Source organism: Miniopterus natalensis, chromosome 8 (genome assembly GCF_054644295.1).
Source record: "Miniopterus natalensis isolate mMinNat1 chromosome 8, mMinNat1.hap1, whole genome shotgun sequence".
NCBI classification, from domain to species: Eukaryota; Metazoa; Chordata; class Mammalia; order Chiroptera; family Miniopteridae; genus Miniopterus; species Miniopterus natalensis.
Genome location: NC_142088.1, coordinates 29538323 through 29561313, shown reverse-complemented (window position 1 = coordinate 29561313; position 22991 = coordinate 29538323). Strand labels below are relative to the sequence as shown.

The 22991-nt window shown below is 39.3% G+C and overlaps 1 protein-coding gene across 4 annotated transcripts in view; it reads right to left on the bottom strand.

Moving 5' to 3' along the window:
• LOC107540166 (anionic trypsin-2-like) overlaps window positions 1-22991 on the bottom strand; it is a 97011-nt gene that overhangs the window by 68444 nt on the left and 5576 nt on the right. For 3 of the 4 annotated variants that reach the window (XM_016216971.2, XM_087819698.1, XM_016216898.2), the window contains one exon: window positions 3146-3208. The exons of the other annotated variant lie outside the window; for it this stretch is intronic. In XM_016216971.2, coding sequence (XP_016072457.2) covers window positions 3146-3208 — 63 coding nt within the window. The remainder of the gene's footprint in view (window positions 1-3145; window positions 3209-22991) is intronic. 4 annotated transcript variants of the gene reach the window in all.

Genomic DNA, 22991 nt, shown 5'->3' with positions numbered 1-22991 from the left:
AATCTGCCCAGGATGCTTTTTGAAAAATGGATGGCATGGTTGACATCTTTTTTGTGCCTCTTCCTGACACTCCCTGAAGGGGCCACCCTGCCCATTCTCTGGGAGAAGCAAAGATGATGTTGTCTAATACTTCAATGACACAGAAATGTGTTGTCCGCAGACTACACTGAAGGAGAATCAAATGAGGCAACCATAAATTATTAACTGCTGCTCCTATGAACCTGCTCTTCAAGAACATAACGCTGATTGCTTTAAATGGTGTTTGGAAATTCTTTGCTCTGTGGTAAGAGGAAACAGGATGCAAACAGGAAGAGAGGGAGGGAAAAAATGAGGAAGGAATATCCCAGCTTCTTACAGTTAAGTTGTTTTTTATCTTTGAGATGTCTACTTTTTGAGATGAAAGCTTCTTGGACTATTATTTTTTCCAAAGACTTAGCCAAGGGCCTCAGCTGGCAATACTTGCTCACTGTATTTCCCATATATATATATATTAATTTTTTAAAATTGATTTTTAGAGAGGAAGAGAGAGAGAGAAACATCGATGTGAGAGTGAAACATCCATTGGCTACCTCTTGGCTGCCTCCTCCACACCCCCTACTGGGGATTGAGCCCTCAACCGAGGGATGTGACCTGACCTGGAATAGAACTGGCAACGTTTCGGTGCTCAGGATGACGCCCAACCAACTGAGCCAGCCAGGGCCCCATATATTTTTTAATAATTATGTACATATTTCCATGTTCCATTTTATCCCTCTGGGTGACTCTGTGTTGGACATCTGAAATCACTATTTCAGGCATTTGTTTTTCTTCTCTCTAATGAAGGATATCTCCAATTCTCTTTTGCCTTTGCCTACATTCTTTTGACATTAAAAAATATATCTGTCTCTGACCAGTGTGGCTCAGTTACTTGAGCACTGACCCTTGCACCAAGATGTCACCTGTTCAATTCCCAGTCAGGGCACATGCCTGGGTTGCAGGCTCAATCCCCAGTAGGGGGTGTGCAGGAGGCAGCTGATCAATGTTTCTCTCTCATCAATGTTTCTCTCTCTCTCCCTTCCTCTCTCTCTAAAATAAATTTTTAAAAACATATTTAAAAGCTAGATCTGATAATGAGCTTTGATAGGGATAGAGAAATATGGGCAAACATGTGGGAGGGAACATGAAGTGTGAAAATTTTTTTGTACTGTACATTCATTAATTCCCATCAAATAGCATCTGCCATGAAAGAAATTCTGAACAGCTAAGTAGACAAAATCACTAGCTAGTCAATGTTAGCCAGTCTTTGTCATTAGTCATCCCACAACTGTCACAATGGGTACCTGAGTGAAGTAACCATGGTGGCAGATATGGAGGCTATATATGGGCTCCACAGCATGGTCTATCACACACGGAAGCTGATCTAGCAGCTGTTGTCTCTGAATGTCTAGCCTGTAAGGAACAGAGACCAAGGTCAAGCCCTCAATAAGGCACTATTTTTTTCTCAAAGAAACTAGTTGGCAACCTGGTGGTTAATGTTAACTACATTGGGCCCCTGTCAACCTGGAAGTGACAATGGTTCATCCTCATGGAGTAGATAGCTATTTCAGATTTGGGTCTGCCTTTTCTGCCCGCAGAACCTCTGCCAGTACCACTATCCAGAAGAGCAAGACCCCAGTTGCGATTCTGGGATCTACTGCAGCTATAGGGCCTGTAGTTCATCTCACTAGCCTCCTTTTTTTCCCCACTGAGGAAGATAGATTTATGGTAACCATGGAGTTGCTGCTCCCTGAACTTTTCTGGAAAAGTGGATCTTTGTGGTGAATGGGATGGACAGTGACAGTCATGAAAATTTGCTTCTCAGATTTCTAACCTTGGGAAGCATAACTGACTGGCAGCACTAGCTGCTGTGCTTTGAAATCACTGCACTTGTGCTGAGGCCACACTTCTCATGTGCTGCTCCCAAGCAATGACTGAGTGAACAGGTCCATTCCCAGGACACGGGAGTTCTCTGAAGGTGACTTTGGCTTAAGGCTGCTAGCTGCCTTGCCTAACTTTCTTAGAACTGCATGACACCCTAAGATGCTTCTCCCCATTTCCCTTCCTTCTCTTTCTCATTTCACTCACCCTTGTGACAGACACAAACTTATTCCAATCACACACCCACTTAGCAGATGAGCTGACCACCTAGATCACAAAATTGAGACCAAGAGTTGTGAACTTTTTGAACTTCTGTCTTTTCCACTTCAGATTTGACTCTATGTTGGCATGTCCCCTGGTGTCTGGGAGACACTCTTTTTAGACTTGCTGCATCCACTTGAACGCTTCCTCCTCTCCTCTTTCCAGAATCTAGTTATGCCCCTTATATGCTCACATCTTTACCTCTGTGCTTTCTTTGGCTTGTTTCCTTAGCCTCCAAATAGGTTCAAGTGTCCTCCTGACCTAATACACACAAAAACTTTCTCTTCACTCTGCCCTTCAATGCCAAAGTTCTTGAAAAATCGCTCTATATTTTTATCCCTACTTCTTCACCCTGCATTTGTTCCTCAGCCTTCTCACTACTGTATCTCATCTCACCACTCCTTTCAAAGACATTCAAAAACGGCCACTCCTGGCGTCTCTGCATCACTTGACTCTATTGACCTTTTTTCTTTAAACTTCCTCTGCCATTGGCTTCTAGGAGACCTCTACCTCTGACATCTCTTTTTAGCTTATTAATCTGTAATTTGTTAATTTAAAAAAGGTTAGGGGAGCAGCACAGTCTCACCTCTATCTAAGCTTTAATGATGGAATTTACCATAGAATGTAAGATCATTGAAAGCTTGCACAAATTTGACATATTGATAGAAAAATATATTTTTTTACATTAAGGGGAAATCATATCTAAAGAATGCATTGGACTTCTTTGAGAGCAAAATTAAATATCTTAATACGAGCACAATACACGTAATGTTTTTAGAAGTCTTTAATAAGATTCTAGACTAAAAACTCCTATTAAAACAAAAATCATCATGGAAAATATTTTGTGAAAGAAAAGCACTAAAAGCACTAAACAAAGAATGAAGGTAAATGGGCGCGTGCATGTCTAATCAGTGCACCGAACATGCACTAACTTATGGAATGTACTCAGAAAAACAACTTTACCTTTTCTTTTTCATTGTCCACTTACATTTATTCAGTGGGTCTCGTCCTTCCCCTGCTCCTCTGTAGAAACTTGGCTTTTCTTCTTGCCCTTAAATAATAAGAGTTCACTTTAAGATTCACTTTTGACTTGAGATTAAAATGGGAGGTTATACTTCACAACTCTTGTTAAAAAAAAAAAAATCAAAACACTTTGCAAATGCCCAATAGGACTAACCTTTATGCCCTTGATATAGGTAAGGGCTCTAAGAAGGTTATAACTCTAAAATTCATAAATTCACAATTCACCTAGGTATCTGATACTTTAGGATCTCAGCTGAAACTTCCACTTTAACATTCCGTTCCACCTGAATAAAGAGATTTAAACAGCAGAGTACACCAGGGATTGACTCTAACGCATTCTTATGAAATAGTTTGGTAAGTGATTCAGAGATGAGTATGTGTGTGAAATATCCAAAGTGGCATATGACACAAAACTTTCAGTTAGTAAAATGCCAAGTGCAGGATAAACTGCAGAAAGATGGCACCAGGCTGGATGAGTGGGCAGAGAAAAGGCAGATGAGTGTTCAAGGATAAGCTAGAAGATGCTTTCAGGATAAATAATCCAAACACCATTCTCGGGGTAATGATCTCCAGGGTATCTATCAGCCATGACCCCCTGAAAGGATGAGCTTCAGAACAGTACAAAGTTGTACACAAAATAAGGATCACTTGAGGTACAATTAAAAGTCTTCAGGAGACTCTCAAGATTTTTTTTCCCCATTGAAAAAATGAGGCATTGAATAGCTGGTACAATTTCCACTAATAAAAATAAATGTCCTTCAGACAGGAATTAGATAAGCAGCTTGTTTCTGCAGAAGTTGAACTGTAGCCAGTCTCATACAAAGTCATTTCATAAATACTACCCTTTTCCAAAAAAAAAAAGAGAAGATAAATGGATTCAAAAATTTCCAGGAAGGTACTGAGGATTCTGCTCAGGATTATCTCGGGAGGAGCGTTCCATCTGTTCTCTCTAATAGTTTAACTTGCTCTACTCTGTTCCATATTTCTTCATCAGGACTTTGGAGTTTCTGCATAAGATCAAATATTTTTCTCATTTCCCCTTTTGTATTATTAAAATACCACAATTATTTGAAAAATCATTTCCCTGCTCTATTGCTTACAGTATTATTTTAGAGAGAGAAAACATTTCGTCACAAAAAAAGATTTCATGACATCTCTATGGCTATATAAATATTTATGTATCTTTTTAAGTGCTTTGATTGATTGCTTTTAGATTGTCTCAGATTCCATCTGATTTCCATCCCTGCATAACTTCTTATTTAACCCTGCTTCCTGGCCCATGAAGGTCACCTTCAAAATATTATGACTTTTATGTAATGAAGACACAAAACCTAATCATCACTTAAATGACTTCAATATGAAGCATGACTAAAACCCAATGTGAGTAATTTTCAAAGAAAACAGGATGTGAAGATAAGTGAAGAGGAAGAATCTACAGATCTTAGCCCTGGATCAAGTACACAACTTTTTTCTGCTGAATCCTTTGAATATATGTGCTGTAATATTTATTTACAAAATCATTCACACTTTCATACTCTCACTTCGTACTTGGTATTAATATGCTATACTGTATCTTGTATTTGGAGTAAAACACTTTTTTGTTTTAATGTATTCATGGTAATAGCTCTCATAACAGAAGTGGGTAGATTTTAATTTTTAGCAGTGCCTTGTTTTTCTTCAATACATTCTCACATTTAATAATAAAAAATATAAAAGTGAATGTCTATAAGATTTTTTTAATTAGAGGAATTTCTTGTTTGTTTCTTTAAAAACTCTTGGGCCCAGTAATTCATGATTTTAAAATTGTTTTTAACCTTAGGAACTTGTCTACTGCTTCATCTCTCAATTTGAAAAGAAAAGCAAGCAAAGTCTATATGAAGGCACTTTTAACTCCCTTGTGAAAGGTAATACGTTATAATAATTCTTTTCTGACAGACTCCTGTAATTTTCCATCACAAATCAGTATTTGAGCTCCTTTCAAGTAGACACGTATTCCATGTCCTCTAAATACATGGCTGACCTTGAGGTAGAAGTGGAAACCAGCCCAAATCACATTCTATGCTCCCATTTTCTGCTCTAAACATTTTTATGTGGGAACATCAGGTAAAAAGAAACCAACTGTAAAAGAAAGAATGAGGAAGTCCCAGAAGAGCCACACCCAGTCTGGGCAGAGGGTGTGCACAAAGATAAGCCAGTCTTTCCTGCCTGCCCTGCTGACAGAGAGTGTGGCAGGAGGTTGGGCATTCATCAATAAGAAATTTCCCCTCTAAAGTGTGTTGAGAACATTGAGTTTTTATAGCCCTATGAGACAGGTAGTATTGTTATCCCAATATTTTACAGATGGGAAAACTCTATTTCAGTCGTTTTTAGCACCAGTTGGGGAATTGGCCAACTGCCTCAGTGAGTCATGGTCCAGATGCTCAATCCTGCAGCCATGAGGGCCCAATGTTTTTGTCATTACTTGCTTTAGCTGTGCCCAGCATGCATCCTGAATACTTGATAATATATGTTTAAAAAGTAACTCCGTATTGTATTGATTATCATACAATTATCTGTGTTAGTGAATATTTATTTTCAGTATTTGAATCACTAACCCTCATTTCAGTGCTGATTTTTACTTTGGCAGTTTGTGCCAATATAAGGAAGCATTGGCATGAATATTGGAAGTGGGAAATTCGCCCACCCAGCAGGACCATGCCTCTCGCACAAATGAGCCAAACACTGAAACTTGCTGTCACCTCATTCCTCTAAAATTAAAGCTAGAATTGAGGAAAACTACCACCAGGGGGCAATAAATATCTTATCACATGGTCAGAACCAGAGATAATAAATTGGTGGCCAGCAGGCATATTTTGCTTGATTCAAATGGTTTGTTGGCTTGTTCATTTTAAATTTAAGTCAATATTTAATAATAAGGAGTGTTCACATAAAAATACAGATTTTTCAGTTTTTCTTGAAAAAAATCAGACGATCTAGCAATTATTGGCTCTGTGTTTCTTCATGGTTACAATGAGCTGTGGCAGAGTCGAACTGCCCCATTTGGATAGCTAGCCTATTTCCAGCTCTCCATCATTTATATAATATATGCACATGTGTTTACACCCAGCCTGCTATAGGTTACCTACCTGACCTCTGTGGCATTTGAGTTTGTGAACTCCTCATCTAAATAATTAAGCTAGGGCAGGAAGTATGGTTATAAGAAAGATTATATTCATTAAATGTCTAGGTTTCTTTAAGTGCAATTTTAACTTTGTTTTTAAAAAATGACATTGCATTATCAGGAATATAATAATTAAACATTAATGCAGGGATCAACACATTTTAAAATGACCAAATTTTAGGTATAATTGTATATATTTTATCACTAATGTTTAACCACTTTAAGTTAGCTTATTCTAACTCTGTTCTTAATTTCTTACTAAAACAGAAATTTGGATAGTCATTCTAAATCCACACCCTAAAAAAATCAGGACCCTCCTAGAAAGGCTATACATTTTGTTACTTCAAACCAATTTGGCATCTGGTCATTCTCTTAGTTGCAGGTAAAAGCAAGTATTGTACAGCTGCCATAAGAAACTTGCTTAGATGCAGTCTCCCAATTTCTTACCTATTTCATTCTCTCTCAAGCATGTGAGTTTACTCACAATCAGAACAGGCAGAGAGAACAAGTGATGGACTTGCTCAAGAATGGCTTTGGCAGTGATATTTCTCTTTCCAGACTCCTAGAATGTCTTCACTGTTTAGGGCCAAACTTTCTGGTTTCATAGAAAAATTACTTTTGCTCTACAGAGGTACTTTGGGGTGGCAGACGGAGACCTGAGTGAGAAAGGCTTGATTTGAGTATTACTCTATCACTCATTGAGTATCCACTACTACTCTTGTATCCTGACTATAAGATGGGGATAATACTATTTGCCCTTCCTATTTCCCCATGTTATTATTAAAAATAAAATAAAATAATACAATGAAAACAAAGTATAGAACATTCTATAATACAGTGTATTGCGATTTGAAAAATGCTTTGGAGGAAAACTGACCTAAGATGCCTGTTTTCCTTATCCCAAAAGTTTAGTAATTAGGATGCAGATGAACAAGATCCTCATAGTGAAAGAGACTTTTATGCAAGAGTTACTGGGGAAGATGGCAGAGTAGGAAGCACCAGGAATCCGTCTCCCCACCTAGACAACAATTGCACTCAAATCTGCCTGATATAACTATTTGGAACTGTGGAGTCTATTAAAGGCTTGCAACTTCCAGGAGAACGCTTGAAGGGTAAATTGTGATTATTTTTCACAATTTCAGCTCTTAGAACAGTAGCAATTATCCATTCCCCCATCTTCAAGACCCGTAGCAGGCAGCTATGCACATGTTCCTGGAGCAGCTTGCATGCAGCTTGCCAAGGCCAGGGTGGGGGGAAAAAAGAACAATGTCCTCCAGACATTGAGAATCTGTTCTTTGATTGCTGATTGTTATTTATGACCTCAGAGGCGCAGACAAAGAGGCAACTGCCATTGTTGTACACCTACCCTCATTGTTGTGAGCCCCTGCCCCTCAGGCTGAAGGGACTTCCAGGGATTTAAAGAGCTGGCACCTTTTCTTTTACCCTTAATTTTTCTTTTTCCCCTTTGGAAGCCATACATTAAAGGACATCAAAAGCAACCACATATACAAGGGAAATTAGAAAGTCACTGCACATACCCAGGCAAAGGCATAGGCTCAGAAAAGACCTGAGAAGACCTTAAGCTTATACCTCAGCCTGATTCTCAGTACAGAGACAGCCTACAACAACCAAAAAAAACCAAATCCAAAAACAAAAGCAGCAAACCCTAGGGAAGGGGGAGAATATTATTTACAGGGTTAGCAAATTATTAGATTTGAATGTCCAATTTTCAACAAAAAAATTACAAGGCATACAAAGAAACAGGAAAATATGGCCCATTCAAAGCAAAACCAAATCAACAGTAACTGTCCAGATGATAAATCTACTTCACAAAGACATTAAAACAGCTGTCTTAAAGATGCTCAAAGAACTGAAGGAAGACCTAGAAAAAGTCAAGAAAATGATGTATGAAAAAATGAAAATATCAATTAAGAGATAGAAAACCTAAAAAAAACCCAAAAAGAAATTCTGGAGCTTAAATGTGAAATAACTAAAAAGAAAAATTCACTAGAGAGATTAAAAGGCAGACTAGAGTAGGCAGAAGAAAGAATCAGCAAACTTTCAGATAGGACAATGGAAATTATCAAGCCTAAGGAACATAAAGAAAACGATTGAAAAAAGTGAACAAAGTATAATGAATCTGTGGGATAGCACCAAGCACACCAACATACAGATAGCGGGAGTTCCAGAAGGAGAAGAGAAAGAGAAAGGGGCAGACAGAATATTTTAAAAAATAATGGCTGAAAACTTCCCACATTTGATGAAAGACATGAACATAAACATCCAAGAAGCTCAAAGAAACCCAAGTACAGTAGGATGAACTCAAAGAGACACAATATAATCAAACTGTAAAAAGCCAAAGACATGCCCTGGCCAGTTTGGCTCAGTGGTTAGAGCATTGGCCTGTAGACTGAAGGGTCCCGGGTTCCATTCCAGCCAAGGGCACATACCTCAGTTGCAGGCTACATCCCTGGCCCCAGTTGGGGGGGGGTGTGGGAGGCAGCCAATGAATGTGTCTCTCTCATATCAATGTTTCTCTCTCTGTCTCTCTCTTTCCCTCTCTCCCTTCCACTCTCTCTGAAAAGTAATGCAAAAAATATCCTCAGGTGAGTATTAAAAAAAAAAAGCCAAAGAATCTTAAAAGCAGAAGAGAGAAGTGACTCATTACATATAAGGGATCCTCAATCAGATTACCAGATTTCTCATCAGAAATTTTGGAGGTTACCTGTCAACCAAGAGTCCTATAGCTGGTAAAACTGTCTTCAAAAGTGAAGAAGGAATTAAGACATTCCTTGATAAACAAAAGCTGAGGGATTTGCCACTAATCAAATGATGTGGACTAGGATTGTGTAACTAGTGAGATAATCTCATGCAATTCTAAAATGCATTCATTTATTCATCAAATATGAGCAGAGTTCCCATACATGTTAGGTGCTAGGAATCCAGAGATGAAATACCATGGTTCCTGCATGAAGTGCCATCAGTCTCCTCTTGTTCTAAGGAAATCTCCCCCTAAAGAAAGCAGGATAGGGTGGAAGTGAGTGCAGGAAGTAATAAAAGGAGGGCAGAAAAAGAATGCTGAGGGGTTAAAGAGTATAGGAAAATATAAAGATTAACAGAATGCAGATGGACCTTAGAGGTGAAAAGTCTTTGATAATGAAATGTGAATAGGGCTGCCACAGACAGTTTTTTTTAATCTGAGCATTATTCAGACATTTGATGGAGCAGCCAGGGGAACTGAAATTCAGACCCAATTTCACTTGTCAAACCTCAGGTCCTGAGGAAGGAGGGAGGAGGGACTTTACCCCTAAAAACAGGTACATTTTTCTAATTCACAGAAGGACACTGCACAGGCTATCTGTGCCTCTGAATCCAAAGGTGTGTAAAACTAAAAATATTAAGGAGAGTGACAATTGGTGGTGCTGATACTCTGTGCTCAATCAAGGGTCTTAACAATTTTCTCACATGTACAGAATTGAAGAGTATCTTTTCAAACTTTCAGGTATATATATCCTGTGCTTACAATAACATGTAACAATATATTTTTAAACATGGTGCTTAAGTCCTTCACATCTACTTTAAGAGTATACTTTAAGAATATATGAGATAATGTGTTAAGTAAAACAAAATACTAATGTCTTATTTACTTTTGTATTGTTATCATACTTTAAGAATCATCTTATTATTACTATTATCATATTACTTGAGAAAATCACCAAGTTCCAGTGTAGAACATGGTCATTTATTATTTGAACAATATTATTTTCATTTACATTGTTTCAAATCTTAGAGTCTGTGTCTCTACAAAAAATAAAAGAAAGTGGTCTAATCTTTTCAAAATAGAGTGCTGATGTGGAGTTTAAAGTCCACTTCACTTTTATCCAGTTTCATTTTCCTCTAAAACATCTGGAAGCATTCTTCATGCTAAAAGAAAACAGCTGCGCATTCACGTTCAAATTGTACTGTGAACCTAAAACACAAAACATTGTGTGCATGTACATTTTTTTGAACCTAAAATTTTATAGCTTTTTGGCATACCTAAGACATACTACTTTTGATTCCATAAGTGTCAAAATTCATTAAGTGTGCAATTCATTGTGCAAAGCATTGTGGAATTAAGCAGAGAAAATACTATTTCTGCCTTAAAAGGGATAGGTTATTTTGGTATTAAAATATTACTTTTAGTAAAGCCTATAGCAGCAGCAAAATGGGTAGAATATGGGCAAAATTGTACAGCTGCCTTCTCCTGTTGCTGTTTTTTAAAATATATCTTTATTGATTTCAAAGAGAGGAAGGAAGAGGGAGAGAGTGTTAAGTAAAGACAATAGGAAGTAGGTGTCCCTTTGTGCCTTCCACTTTTTGTGTTCTAGGAACGTTCTGCCAGGGCGCCACCCGGGCATTGAGTCCTTTGTCAGCAGCAGTTAGCTCGGAATGGCCTCGTCAGCCCTCCTGGTTGACCCATAGCTGACCCACCAGTGGAATGCATGCATAGGATCACGTAAAGGTGCCCCCCTCTGTGGTTTTGGTAACCACACGTAGGCTGCTCCGTTGCTATAGAAACCTCATATACAGCAAAGAGCTGTCAAAACTCCATAAATCAAGCACTTATAAGAGATCCCATAAGAATAGCTTCCCAGGGGCCCTAGTCAGAACTCTCCGACAGGGATGCTTGCAGGGCACCCCTGAAGCCAAGGCGCTGCCTCAGTCCCCATGCATCTTGGAAACACTCTTGGGGTTGTGAGGACTTGCTTTACTCCTTTGTCTTACTTTACTTTACTCTGTTTTACTTAATGCTCCAATAAACAGTGTTTTGTTGCCTCAACTCCGTCTCAGGTGTGCGTGGTGAATGCGCATGTGACCTTCAAATTCTGTGGCCACTTAAGACGCAGCCCCTTGTTGCTACAGAGAGAGAAACATCAATGATGAGAGAGTCATTGATCAGCTGCCTCCTGCAGGCCCCCCACTGGGGATGGAGCCTGCAACCCGGGCATGTGCCCTGACCGGGAATTGAACCGCCATCGCCTGGATCCTAGGTTGATGCTCAACCACTGAGCGATGCTTGGCTGGGCTGCCTTCTCCTGTTTTGTCTTTGAGGGACCCGTTAGCCTTTCCTGGTCTGTCAGAGTTCTTTATGGATCACCTATGGAAATTCTCCCCATTCCAATTTCTTCTTTTATTAAGCCCATATTAAAATTACTTGCTTATACTCTATTTTCTTAGGGAGAGTTGCCAAAGTGACAACTAGCTAATCTGGGAAACTAATCCATGTTAAGGTACATTCTAGTTTTATTCTTTCAAGCAACATATTTACATATTATTGTCTTTTTAGAGGGTGTCTTAATGCATAATGGTGGAGGTTTCCACATGCATGATGGGTCCACATTTGGTGTCCCTTAAATAAATCATTTGAAGTGCTGCCAACATTGTTTTTCTGTCTGGAGATCTGGGGAGAAAAGAAATGGGCTAAGTCACTGCATTGCCTGAAAGAGTTCCTAATAACATCTTTGCCAAAGCCCATGAGGGGCTGGTGGTTTCATCCATGCCTTTCTCAGATCCTGTTTCAATAAGCCAAGCCAAGCTCATTTTCTACAATTTCTATTGGAGGAAAATATATTTCTCAAAAAAGGGGTGTGAGTGGCATTTGGGGCAGGATAATTGTTTGTTTTATAGAATGGTATTATACATGGGAGGAATTTTAGCATCCCTGGTCTCAACCAACTAAATTCTAATAGCACCCCCACCCCCACCCCATCATACCTGCCAAGTCTATGTGACAACTAACATGCCTCCCCCACATTTCCAAATGTGTGGAACAACTGAGGTGACGACTATTAGCCAACCCTTTTAGAGCCAGTAAGAACCTTCTCTATGGAGGTACAACATTCCCCCATCAGCCACACTGTCAAAGGGGTTGAGTAACATTGGACCTCCAGTTACCATATCTCCATTCAGGAATACATCATATGAATAGGAAAGGCAGACATGAACTTTCCCCCTCAACATCCTCAAATTAGTTACAGTTAACTGTTTCACCATGAGTCATAAATTCAAACTAAAAGGATTCAAAATTTTTCTAAAAGTAAAGGCTTTCTTCAGATGGTGGCTTAGTGAAAAATAGTTTGGTGGTTTGACATTGATCTTTCTAATATTGTGACAGCATCCCTGAAAAAAACACCAAAAAACCTATTTCTTTTGAGGGTAACATAAATCAGAATTTCATCTAACTACAGTTGGAGTCACATTTGGTCTCATTCAAAAGATCATTTTTAAAGAGTCAGTAAGTAAAGAAAAATGAGAATGGAATGCTTCAAATGCCATGGTAACACTAAAATAATGTTTTAAAAAATGCTTGCTTGACACAATTTTTAAAAAGTCATTTTCTATTAACTTCACTAATTTTTCATAATCCAATGATTAAATAATTTAAAGATATGGGTCAGAATAAGAACTACATAGCATCACAGCAAAATGCATTTCCAGCTTATGGTAAATAAATCAGTTTCACTGGCTATAAAGAGTTGCATTGGGGAGAAAAGTCCTTTTTTTTTTCTTTTAGATAAGATATATGTGTAGCCTGGCCAGCATGGCTCAGTGGTTGAGCATTGACCTATGATCCAGGAGATTGAGGTTCATTTCCTGGTCAGGGCACATGCCTGGGTTGTGGGCTTGATCCCCAGCAGAGGCCGTGCAGGAGGCAGCCGATCAATGACTCTCTCATTGATGTTTCTATCTCTCTCTCCCTCTCCCTTCTCTCTGAAATCAATTAAAAAAAAAAAAAAAAGATCTATGTGTAGAAGGCTCAAAGTACATGATTGACAAGAAAATTATATGGAAAATAAATTTTAAAACAAGTTATTTAAAAGTAAAATATATAGATGAGTTGTACCCACATTGATCAGAGCTTATGTTATAATGGGAGAAGTAAGAAAAGAAACAGAAGTTATAATGGGATCTAAGATGGCAGCGGAGTAGGTAGAATTTACATTCACCTCATCCCAGGATCAAAGAGGAATTACAACTAAATTATAGAGCAATTAACCTGAATAACCAACTGAAGACTAGATGAATAAAAGTCTTATAACCAAGGATTTGCAGAAGAAGCCACATTAAGACTGATAGGAAGGGCAGAGATGCTAAAAGGGCTGGCACTGCATCCACGTGCAGCAGTTGTGAATCTGGAAGGATATCTCAGCTGCAAAGGTCACCACATAGAGGCAAGGGGTCTCAACTCCACGCTGGGCTCCCCAGCCCAGAACACCAGAGCCTGGAAAAAGAGCCTGCGTAAAATCTGGCTGTGAAAATCAGTATGGATCCCATCTACCAGGGAGAGAGAGGAGTCTGCTAGAAACCTAGGCTCCCTCTTAAAGCGCCAACACACAAAATCTTGTTTGCAGCCACTCGCCCTGGGCTCTGGTGGAGGAAAAGCAACTCAGAGTGGACTAGAGTCATATAGGGAGAAACTTGGTTGTGTGGCTTCAGAGAGAGGGCTACAAGGACAGCCGCCAACATCCCTGTTCTGAATCCCTGTTCTATACACCCACGGAGGCGATCTTTCCTGGGTCCAGCACGCCCCTCCATGCAGTATCAGCCTAGGGGAATACACTAGGTCCACCCTGGCCTCACCCTGCCAAGCTGGCATCCTGTGTAAGAGTCTGCTGTCTGTAGTCAGCCTGGATCTGTGGTGTAGACTTTCTTGGAGTACTCTTGAAGAGATCTCTCCAGGCAGCGCTGCACAGCCAGTCAGCCAGTGTATATTGAGTAGCGCTGCTGAGACTATCACGACGTTCACCTCGAACGTTCCCAATACAGTTCTTGCATGATAGCTGTACTTCGTACACCACTCCCACTAGCTTGAAAAGCTTCTCCCTGTTATTTCTGAGAGTCACTGAAGGGGTGCCTCACATATAGAGAAAAACCAAGTCCTTCCTGTCCTATTTGGGTCCCCTCTTGCCAATGTCCACTGCAATAACGCTTCCTTAAGGAGCCTGCTCCCACCACTAAGGACTGCCAAGCAAAGTCCAGGATTCTGCCTTTACCCAACAGAGCCTTGGAAGGTGAGATGACGCCCCTCTCTGCAGTCGGCTGGCTTTCAAGACCCCACCGCTAGCACCCAGTGTCTCTCACAATAGAATTTCGTCCCCTCTTTACACCTTAAAGCAAAAACTTGTCTCAACAATAGCAGGGGCAACAGTTCTCTCTGTGTTCCCTCTCCTGCTTATATACATCCAAGAAAAACATTTTCTTTCCCTGCTACTGAAATACAAGTAAACACATATACAAATGCAGTCAACACAGGGGACTTGGAGACAGAAACCTAGTCCACAGCTACACAGTCAGCCATTTCCCTTACCAAATCAGGTTAATGGGACTTGTTTCATATTTGCGTAATTCTGGGTGTTTTTTTGTTTTCTTTTAACAGAGAAACAGTTTGAAGATAAATGAATATTTACTTGTTGAAACCAAAATCACACAAAAAACCTGCACAAATTTTAAAGTTCAGCCTCAATTAAGAGACTCTATTACATGTAGGTGAAGAAATCGAGATTCGGGAAAATTAAGTTTGGTGGTTAAAATTATATAGGTAGTAGCAGAGCCAGGGTTAGAATCTAGGTTTTCTGATTCCCTGTCTAATGCTCTTTCTTGGGAGAGGGAGGGAAGAGGAGGTTAAGAGAGGTGTAGTTTGATACTTTTTCCTCTCTAGGAGAAAGAAGAATGAATTTCTCTGTTCCCCTTTGCTTAGTTTTTTTGGTCATCTGCTTGGTATGTGTCATTTCTGGCTCCTGCAGTTTCAACACAGATGACTCTTGTATACTGAGCTTGGCTCTGTGGTTTTTCTGAAAAGCTCAACATGAGCCTCTTCCAAAGGGAGAGTCAGCACAGCCCTCCTCATTCTAAAAATATGCTCTCTGTTTTAGTTGAAATGGTTAAAGTATTAATAAGCCTCCTTTTATTATAACTTGAATTGTGTCCTAATTACTTCTACTGTTTTTCTTTCCAACTTCCTGTGCTCTGGTCCACCTTTCTACTTTTATATTTTTACCTTTTGAATAAACTGATTATGATATGTTCCATGAATCATATACGTATGCTTCCTAATAAATCAGTTTCTCCAGATTGTCACTAATGTTCAAATCCTTTCCTTTAGTGTGGTTGCATAGATATACTGCCAGTGGCCCAGAACATGGTTTTACCAGTACCAAGTACTGTATTAAGACTCTGCTAGGTTCCCCTCTTCCTGGTCCAGGGAATGGCTTCTTTCCTCATCTTCATCAGGAAGTAGAAACATATGCATCTGCCAGCTTCATAATTCTCTTGGCCACTCGGTGTGATGTGGAAGAAAATATTGGGGGTAGGTTTGTAGCAGCTGTTTTACCACATTCCTATGAAAATGCCTGCAGGCAGACTGTTCCACTCAAGGGTCAAAAAGGCTTTCTCCAGCCTTAGTAATCTGCCTTGGCTGTTAGAATGCAGTCTCAAATGTCAGCATGTATAAGAAACACTGGGGGGGGGGGGGGTAAGATCCCTAGGATGTATCCCCAGGCTCTAGGATTCTGTCCTTTTTGGGTAGATTTTGCCAGGACCCTTCAGCAGCACTCATATAATTCTGACGCAGGCTGTCTGTAGAGCGTTTTTTAAGAAATATTGATTAAAATTTTAGATTTAGGCTCCTTATTCTTTTAAAATCACCTTCTTTAAACTGTGGCTGGATGGTCAGTTTTGAGGCATGCTGGAGGAAGTTAATAAACATACGGGGAAGTGGGCCAAATTTCTCAAGTCCCTTCCTTCCCACACTTATTATATGACTGCCATTTTTTGTTTGTCTGGTTGGTTTTTTTAAATATGTCTTTATTGATTTCAGAGAAAGGAAAGGAGAAGAAGAGAGATAGAAACATCAATGATGAGAGAATCATTGATTGGCTGCCTCCTGCACGCCCCTCACTGGGGATGGAGCCTGAAACCCAGGCATGTGCCCCGACCGGGAATCAAACCTCTACTGGATCATAGGTCGATGTTCAACCACTGAGCCAAGCCGGCTAGGACTGATTCTGAGTTTTTTTAGACTGTATATAATACATCTGAATTCATGGAATTTAGGCTCAGTATTGAGAGATATCTTGGCATCTTTTTCTCTCTAACTGAAGATCCTGCAAATGAAGGCTTATGTTAAACTGTAGAAAATGTATGTATAGAAGCTTTGATACCTTTCTGGAGTTACTCTTTGCTAAATAAAACTACAGACTATGATCTGTTCTCATTCTCACCCCCTGGGCAGTTTGCTTGGTTTTACAAGATTAGGGCTAAAGTGAATAATTTCTGTAAATAGGAGCAAAGGAGAATCAGGGAATATGCCCTGAGAATTATGATGAGCCTTAGAATCTAAAGGGAGGGTTTAAAAAATCAGGACAGGACAGGGCTCACTTACGGGTGGAGCAGACAGGTCTTCAGTGGTGTGATTTTAGAGGAAACCAAGACACTTAGGTATGTAATTTCTTTACAGGGGTTAAAGTGGCTGAGTGCCAAAGCTTCAAATTCTGTAAAGATAAAGCTTAAAGGTATGTGCCTGGAAGATTACTTAAATTCATACTATTATATATACAGGATTTCCATTAAAGTTTCCAGAAATCTGTTTTTAATGAAGAGGGGAAAAATTGCCATAGAAAGTTGGAGCAGGGGCGGAAGGGGGTGCAAATAAACTTGATTGAGTATAATAATAGATCATCAATACCAAGACAGCTCTCACTCTGTTTATCTTATTCAGTAGGCAAGACACACGATAGAATTCTGAGAAAAATACCTAACTATGTGGCAACCTCAACTGATAGAGTAATAGAAATTTCAAGTAAACAAAGTACAAAGGGCCCTGACAGAGCAGCTGCCACTGTGTTCTCATACGTCAGTGGCAAGGCTGCAGGGCTATTAAGTGGTAAATATACATTTAAACACGGACATGAAAATCTCTCCTCCAAGAGTGTCCCTATGGACTGCCTTCCACATTGGAGGTTTCCAAGGAGAAATAGTCTAAAGGATGATGCTTCTGAGACCAGGCAGGAGAGAAACCTTAAAGAAGAATCAAAGCCCAATAGGGAGGAAGACTCAAAGTGGACAAAAAGTGCAGGAGAGACTGTCCATCCAGACAGACTAACAAAGCCAGGGAATTCAGAAGAGATGGTACCTAGCATAGTGCTTGGCACTTAGGAACATTCATAAATATTCATGGAAGGAAGGGAGGGGAGACGGGGTTTCCTAAAAAGTTTCCTGTATTGTTGGAAGAGGTGTTGGGCTACCAAATGTGCTGTCATGACTAAAATACAAATGGGACCAAATCTAGAATCTAACTAGAAAAGGATATTAGCATTTCCTTTTAGAGACATATGCTGAAGGGAAACTCGGGAAACTAAAGCAGGTGACTTAGCTCATTGGTAAATGATTCAAAGGCTCTTGTAATACAAATAAGAAGCAAGGTACAAAGATATGCATGCAGGGACATTTCTGCTGAAAGCTCAGGAGACTTGTTGTCCCTTGAGGCAGTGCTTATCTCTTCTTGCCCAGAGTGGCCCCTGCTTTTCCTCTTTCTAAAATCTGTCTTTTCGTATGAAGTTTAGGTTTTCTCTAGAATCATCTCTGTATGATGAAATGCAGCGGACATGGTGAAAGAAAGGAAGTTAAAAAGTAGGAAGAGGCCGAGATACAAAGTCACGATGTTCGATGGAGGCATTTTCTTTCTCTTTTCCTCCTGGATGTTGGCTCAAGAAAGACCCTCAAAATTTGGCATCAGGTTGCCTGGAGCAATGTTTTCCCATTTTTCTTGTGTGTGGGAGGGGAGATCTTTCACTACATCCTCAGGTGGATTTTGTTGGTTAGTAAATGTTGCCTCCAGCAACGAGCACTTCCTGCATGCCTTCTCTATGCCAGACTGTGGCCATGAGAGAAGCAGCCATGCTATCCTGGCCCTTATATACCTTACAGTCCAGCAGTGGAGAAAAGTTTACACAGGATTATTCATTTGCTTGAAAGAAAAGAGCAGGTGAGAGTTTTAACAAGGAAACATACTTAAGGAGGTGACATTTAAGCTGAGTCCTGAAGAGTACAATTTTGCCAGAAACAAAAAGGTTAGATAAGGATTTCAGGCAGAGGGAACAGCATGTGCAGAAGCAGTCACAGTTCCCAAATTGTAATTTAGAAGGGCCTTAGGGGCAGCAATTTGACTCTGAGCGGTGAATTCAGGAGCTGTTTTTGCATAGCATTTTACATAAGATTTATAAAATATCAATTGTGCATATTAAATGAATTGGGTTTGATGCATATTATTAGATAAGAGATAAAGCCCCCAAATCTCCCTTTGTGCTACTACCATGTAGGACCCATGAGATAGGTCTAGCCCATCTGAAGACCTGAAAGAAGGCAATGTGGCCACATCATAAACCTCAGTGGGAGACCGGCTGAAGCTGTAGCTAAGAATTTGGGCAGAGCCAAGGAGGCCTTGTAGGGAAGATTACAAATTTTTAATTTTATTCTGACTGCAATGGGAAGCCATTACGGTTTTAAGCTGGAGAGTAGTAACATGATCTGATTTATAGCTTAAAGAAGGTCACTCGGGTTTCTTAATGGAAATGGATTGCAAGAAACAAGGAACTGACATCTGTTGAGTTTCTCCATGGGCCTGTTCCTGAATAATACACATACACTACTCATTTGATTCTCATAACAGTCCCCCAAAGTGGATGCTATTATTTTTACTTTACAAGCGAGGAAACTGAGGCCCTTTGAGAAGCAATTCGTTTTATTATTGTGCAGTTAATGCATGGGGCAAACTATATATCCAATAAAATTACAATAATTGTTTTATCATAAAATTCTGGAGGTGGGTGATTGTCATATCCAGCATGCAGTGATCATGGAAAGGTTAATACGTGTTTTTGCAGCAAGGAAGTTCCTAACCCAGGCTGCTGATCTGAGAGATAGTGGATACAATCATATTTGATTGAAGCTATTATAGGATTTTGCTCTTAAAACCTCTCTTATCATTGTTAAATGTGCAAAAGACCTCTTTTCACTGTTTTGATCTTTTTGTCAGGTTGTTTTCCAGGAAGTGGTTGCTAGGAGTGAAAGAGTTTTATTATTTAGAGATAAGTGGAGCCTAGATATCCCAACCCCTTAAAAAGTAACCCCCCAGCCAAAAAAAAACCCTACAGTAATTGACTCGAAAATTATTTGCGTGACACTATTTGTACCAATCCACCTGCTTTCTATTTACACTTGTGGTTATCTCCTTTTGCTAATGACTCTCTAAAAGCACACACTAAGGTTTGCACCAAAAGACTGTCCTGGAGACTGTTGGAGAGGTCTGGCTGCTAGAGCTCTTTAGAGCCAACAGCTGCTTCTAATGACAGTGAGCATGTGCACGCTAAGCAACTACAGAGCCCCCTACCATGGGTGTGGGTACCAGCCAGCTACACTGTGTATGAATGACCTTCAAATATAGTTGCCTTTATATTCTAATAATATGTACCACTAGGGAAAAACCCACTGAAAGTTGTACCAACCAGGTTAAAGAAACACTTTTCCACACATTGGGACAAGTTCCCACCCAGGCCCTGAGCTTCTTGGCTGTGTATATCCGATTGCCTCTTCTCATACCATACTTTAACAGTAACTTCAGTTATTAACCTAAAGGTGTGTGTACCCTTTATTGCTCTTGCAAAACTGTCATGTGCTAGGTGTTTATAGCTTTTGTCTAGTCACTGGACTTAAAACATTCTTTAACCTTGTTTGATATTTGCAGTGTGTCCCCTTGAAATTAATACCCATAATATCTGTTGGAAAAACAACAGACGTGAGAATTCATCAGTAACTGTCGAAAAATCTCCAGATAAAAGCCATACCGGCATATAACCAGTACTCAGGATCACATTTGAGACTCTGACAACACCTTTGAGGTCACTTAGTTTAAGCTTCCATTTTATAGGCAAGGGAACTGAGGCACTGACAGGCCAAGACCCTTACCCAGGTCAACCAGCTAGAGAATGGCCAGGCTGGAGATAGAACTCCAGTTGCCTGACTCTCAGTTCAGAAAGCCTGTAGAGATCTATATACATTATTAAACTTTTAAATAAACAAATTTGGTCTTCAGAATTGGACTTAAAATTTATTTATTGGACTTTTCACTGTGCAAGGACTTGATTTCCTTCTCAACATGTGTGCATACTCTAGCAAGTTACACACTTGAGGCACTTAACTTGGCCTCCTTCACAAATTATTGAGAAAAAAACTACAACAATAAAGGAGACTAAGTTTATCTCCATCTTTGTTCCATATCCTCTCTTTTTCCCTTGGTATTTCTCTCAGTGTTTTGGGTATCTTAAAATATGTATTCCAACCAGTTCATAGACACTTGACCTTACATGTTTACAATTTAGAACAACCTCTCATGTCTAGACCTTTTACTACCTCATTTCCTCCTCTGACTACACAAACTTACCTATACAGTATCTACTGTCTCTTAGCTCTTCCTCCCAGGTAGGATGTTAGCAAAGCTCATGTGCCAACCAACACAAATGTTCTGTTTTTGCCTGTCACGTGATGTCAAGTTCTCGCTATTTCAGTCACTCTCTTGGATTAAAGCATCATTTCTAGAAACCCCTGTTAAAATACATTGTTACCTAGAAAGTAAAAACCCATGAAGGCAGTACTGTATGGAGGCAGCACAACCTGCTGGAATTAGAATCTAAACCTCTCTCTCTCCAAATTGTTATCATTCTCCTTTGTATCATGCCTCTTACAGTAGAAATGTAGTAACATCTAGTGTTCTATACCAACTTTAGCTAATATACACCAAGGCTGCAGATGTCTCTGGACATTTTTTTCTACCTGGAACACATAGGTCAGTGACTATATAACTGTAAGATGAATAAAGGATGGATCACGAAGACATCTTTTTCTTGACTCATTACATTTGTCAGCTTTATAGTTAGTTGTTGAAAATAAGAACAGCTAGTAAGAAACTGCATTCAATCGAAAAAGCATAAAATATGTTTACTCACTGATTCAAATATTTTGGACACACACTTTTAGGTAAATGGTCATTTTATAAACTGACCTTCATATATGCTACCAATAGGACTGGCTTCTCTATGATCCATTGCTCTTTCTTCTACCTTCCTCTCATAATGAATGGATCAATCAGAATAGAATAAGTTTTGCTATGGTAACAAACAGTCCCCAAATCACAGAAGCTTAAACTGACAAAGATTCTTTCTCTGAACTTAAATACCCTGGTATAAACGCAGCCAACAGCTTTAAGCATTAACAGTTACAGGAAAAGAGAGAGTAGAAAATTATGCATTGGCTTTTTAAGCTTATAATCACATTTCCCTGGCCAAAACAAGTTGCCTGGATACATCCAACTTCAAGGGAGTACAGATGTGCAATTTTACACAGAAAGAGACTGGGAAATATTTAATGGAGAGTGCTAATAAAAACACACTACATTACTTGTAGTTCCTGAACCTACCATTGAACTTCACTCTTTTTTGTTCTTGAAAGAATACCCTTGTCAATCTATACACTTGGATTTCTACCTACCAAATGTCACCTCCTTTCTAGAATATTCCATGATCTCCATCATTAGAATTCATTTCTATATCATCTTTACCCATTTAAAATACATACATAAGATTTATAGCACCCAGCATACTATATTTTAATTAGGAGTCTGTGTATCTGTGTTTCATCTACCTCCTCAAAGCAAAAGACCATTTTTTATTAATCTATGTAATCTCATTGGTGGTTGACACAGGTAGACAGTCACTAAAAACAAGGTGTCCATAAAGTCCTTTTGCAATTTGATTTTTAAAAATTTCTCTTTGTGAAATATCATAAATAATAAATTTACTCAAAAAACATTTTTGAAAGGTTCATTTGTTTTAATATACTTCTTTTATTTTTCTAGTGAATAAACATCTATGTTATATTAAACAGCCTCAATTACATGATTGAAAATGATATTATTCAAAATGATGGTGGATATGTCGAAAATTAAACTAAATCCTCTTGTCTAGTTCGAAGATAGGTGTACACAAATAATTAGAGTGACACAATAAATGAAGATATTACCAAGCAAACCCTGATATAGAGAGAAAGAACCCCTTAACTCTGCCTGGAGAGGTCAGGGAAGACTTCCCAGAAGAAATTACATTTGAGCTGAGTTCTTAGGAAAGAACCTGTAAAACGAGATTGTACCTACTTGCCCATCTCAAATGGCTGTTTTGAAGGTAAAAGGGCCGTTATAAAGGGGAAGATCTCAATAGAATATTCATCAGCTTTATGCTGACTTATCAAAATGTGGTTTATTCTCTTAACTTCATCTGTCCTTGGGTGTGGTTGGCAACTGGCACTAATTGGATTTCTGCTGTCTCCCTGAGTAGGGTGATTTAAGGTATTTACCCTCTGATTGGGGAAGAGAAGTACAAACCATTTACTCTTAAGTGTCCCTGGTTTAGGGGAGATAGGATTTACTATATGGCTGCAAACTACTTGGCATCTAGATTGTCTAGATGGATGCAAACTGCTATTTACTGTCTCAGTTTCCCTATTCACCTGTCCTCGCTGACTAGCCTGTCTCATTCTGAACTATTGAGCCTCTCATTAGGAA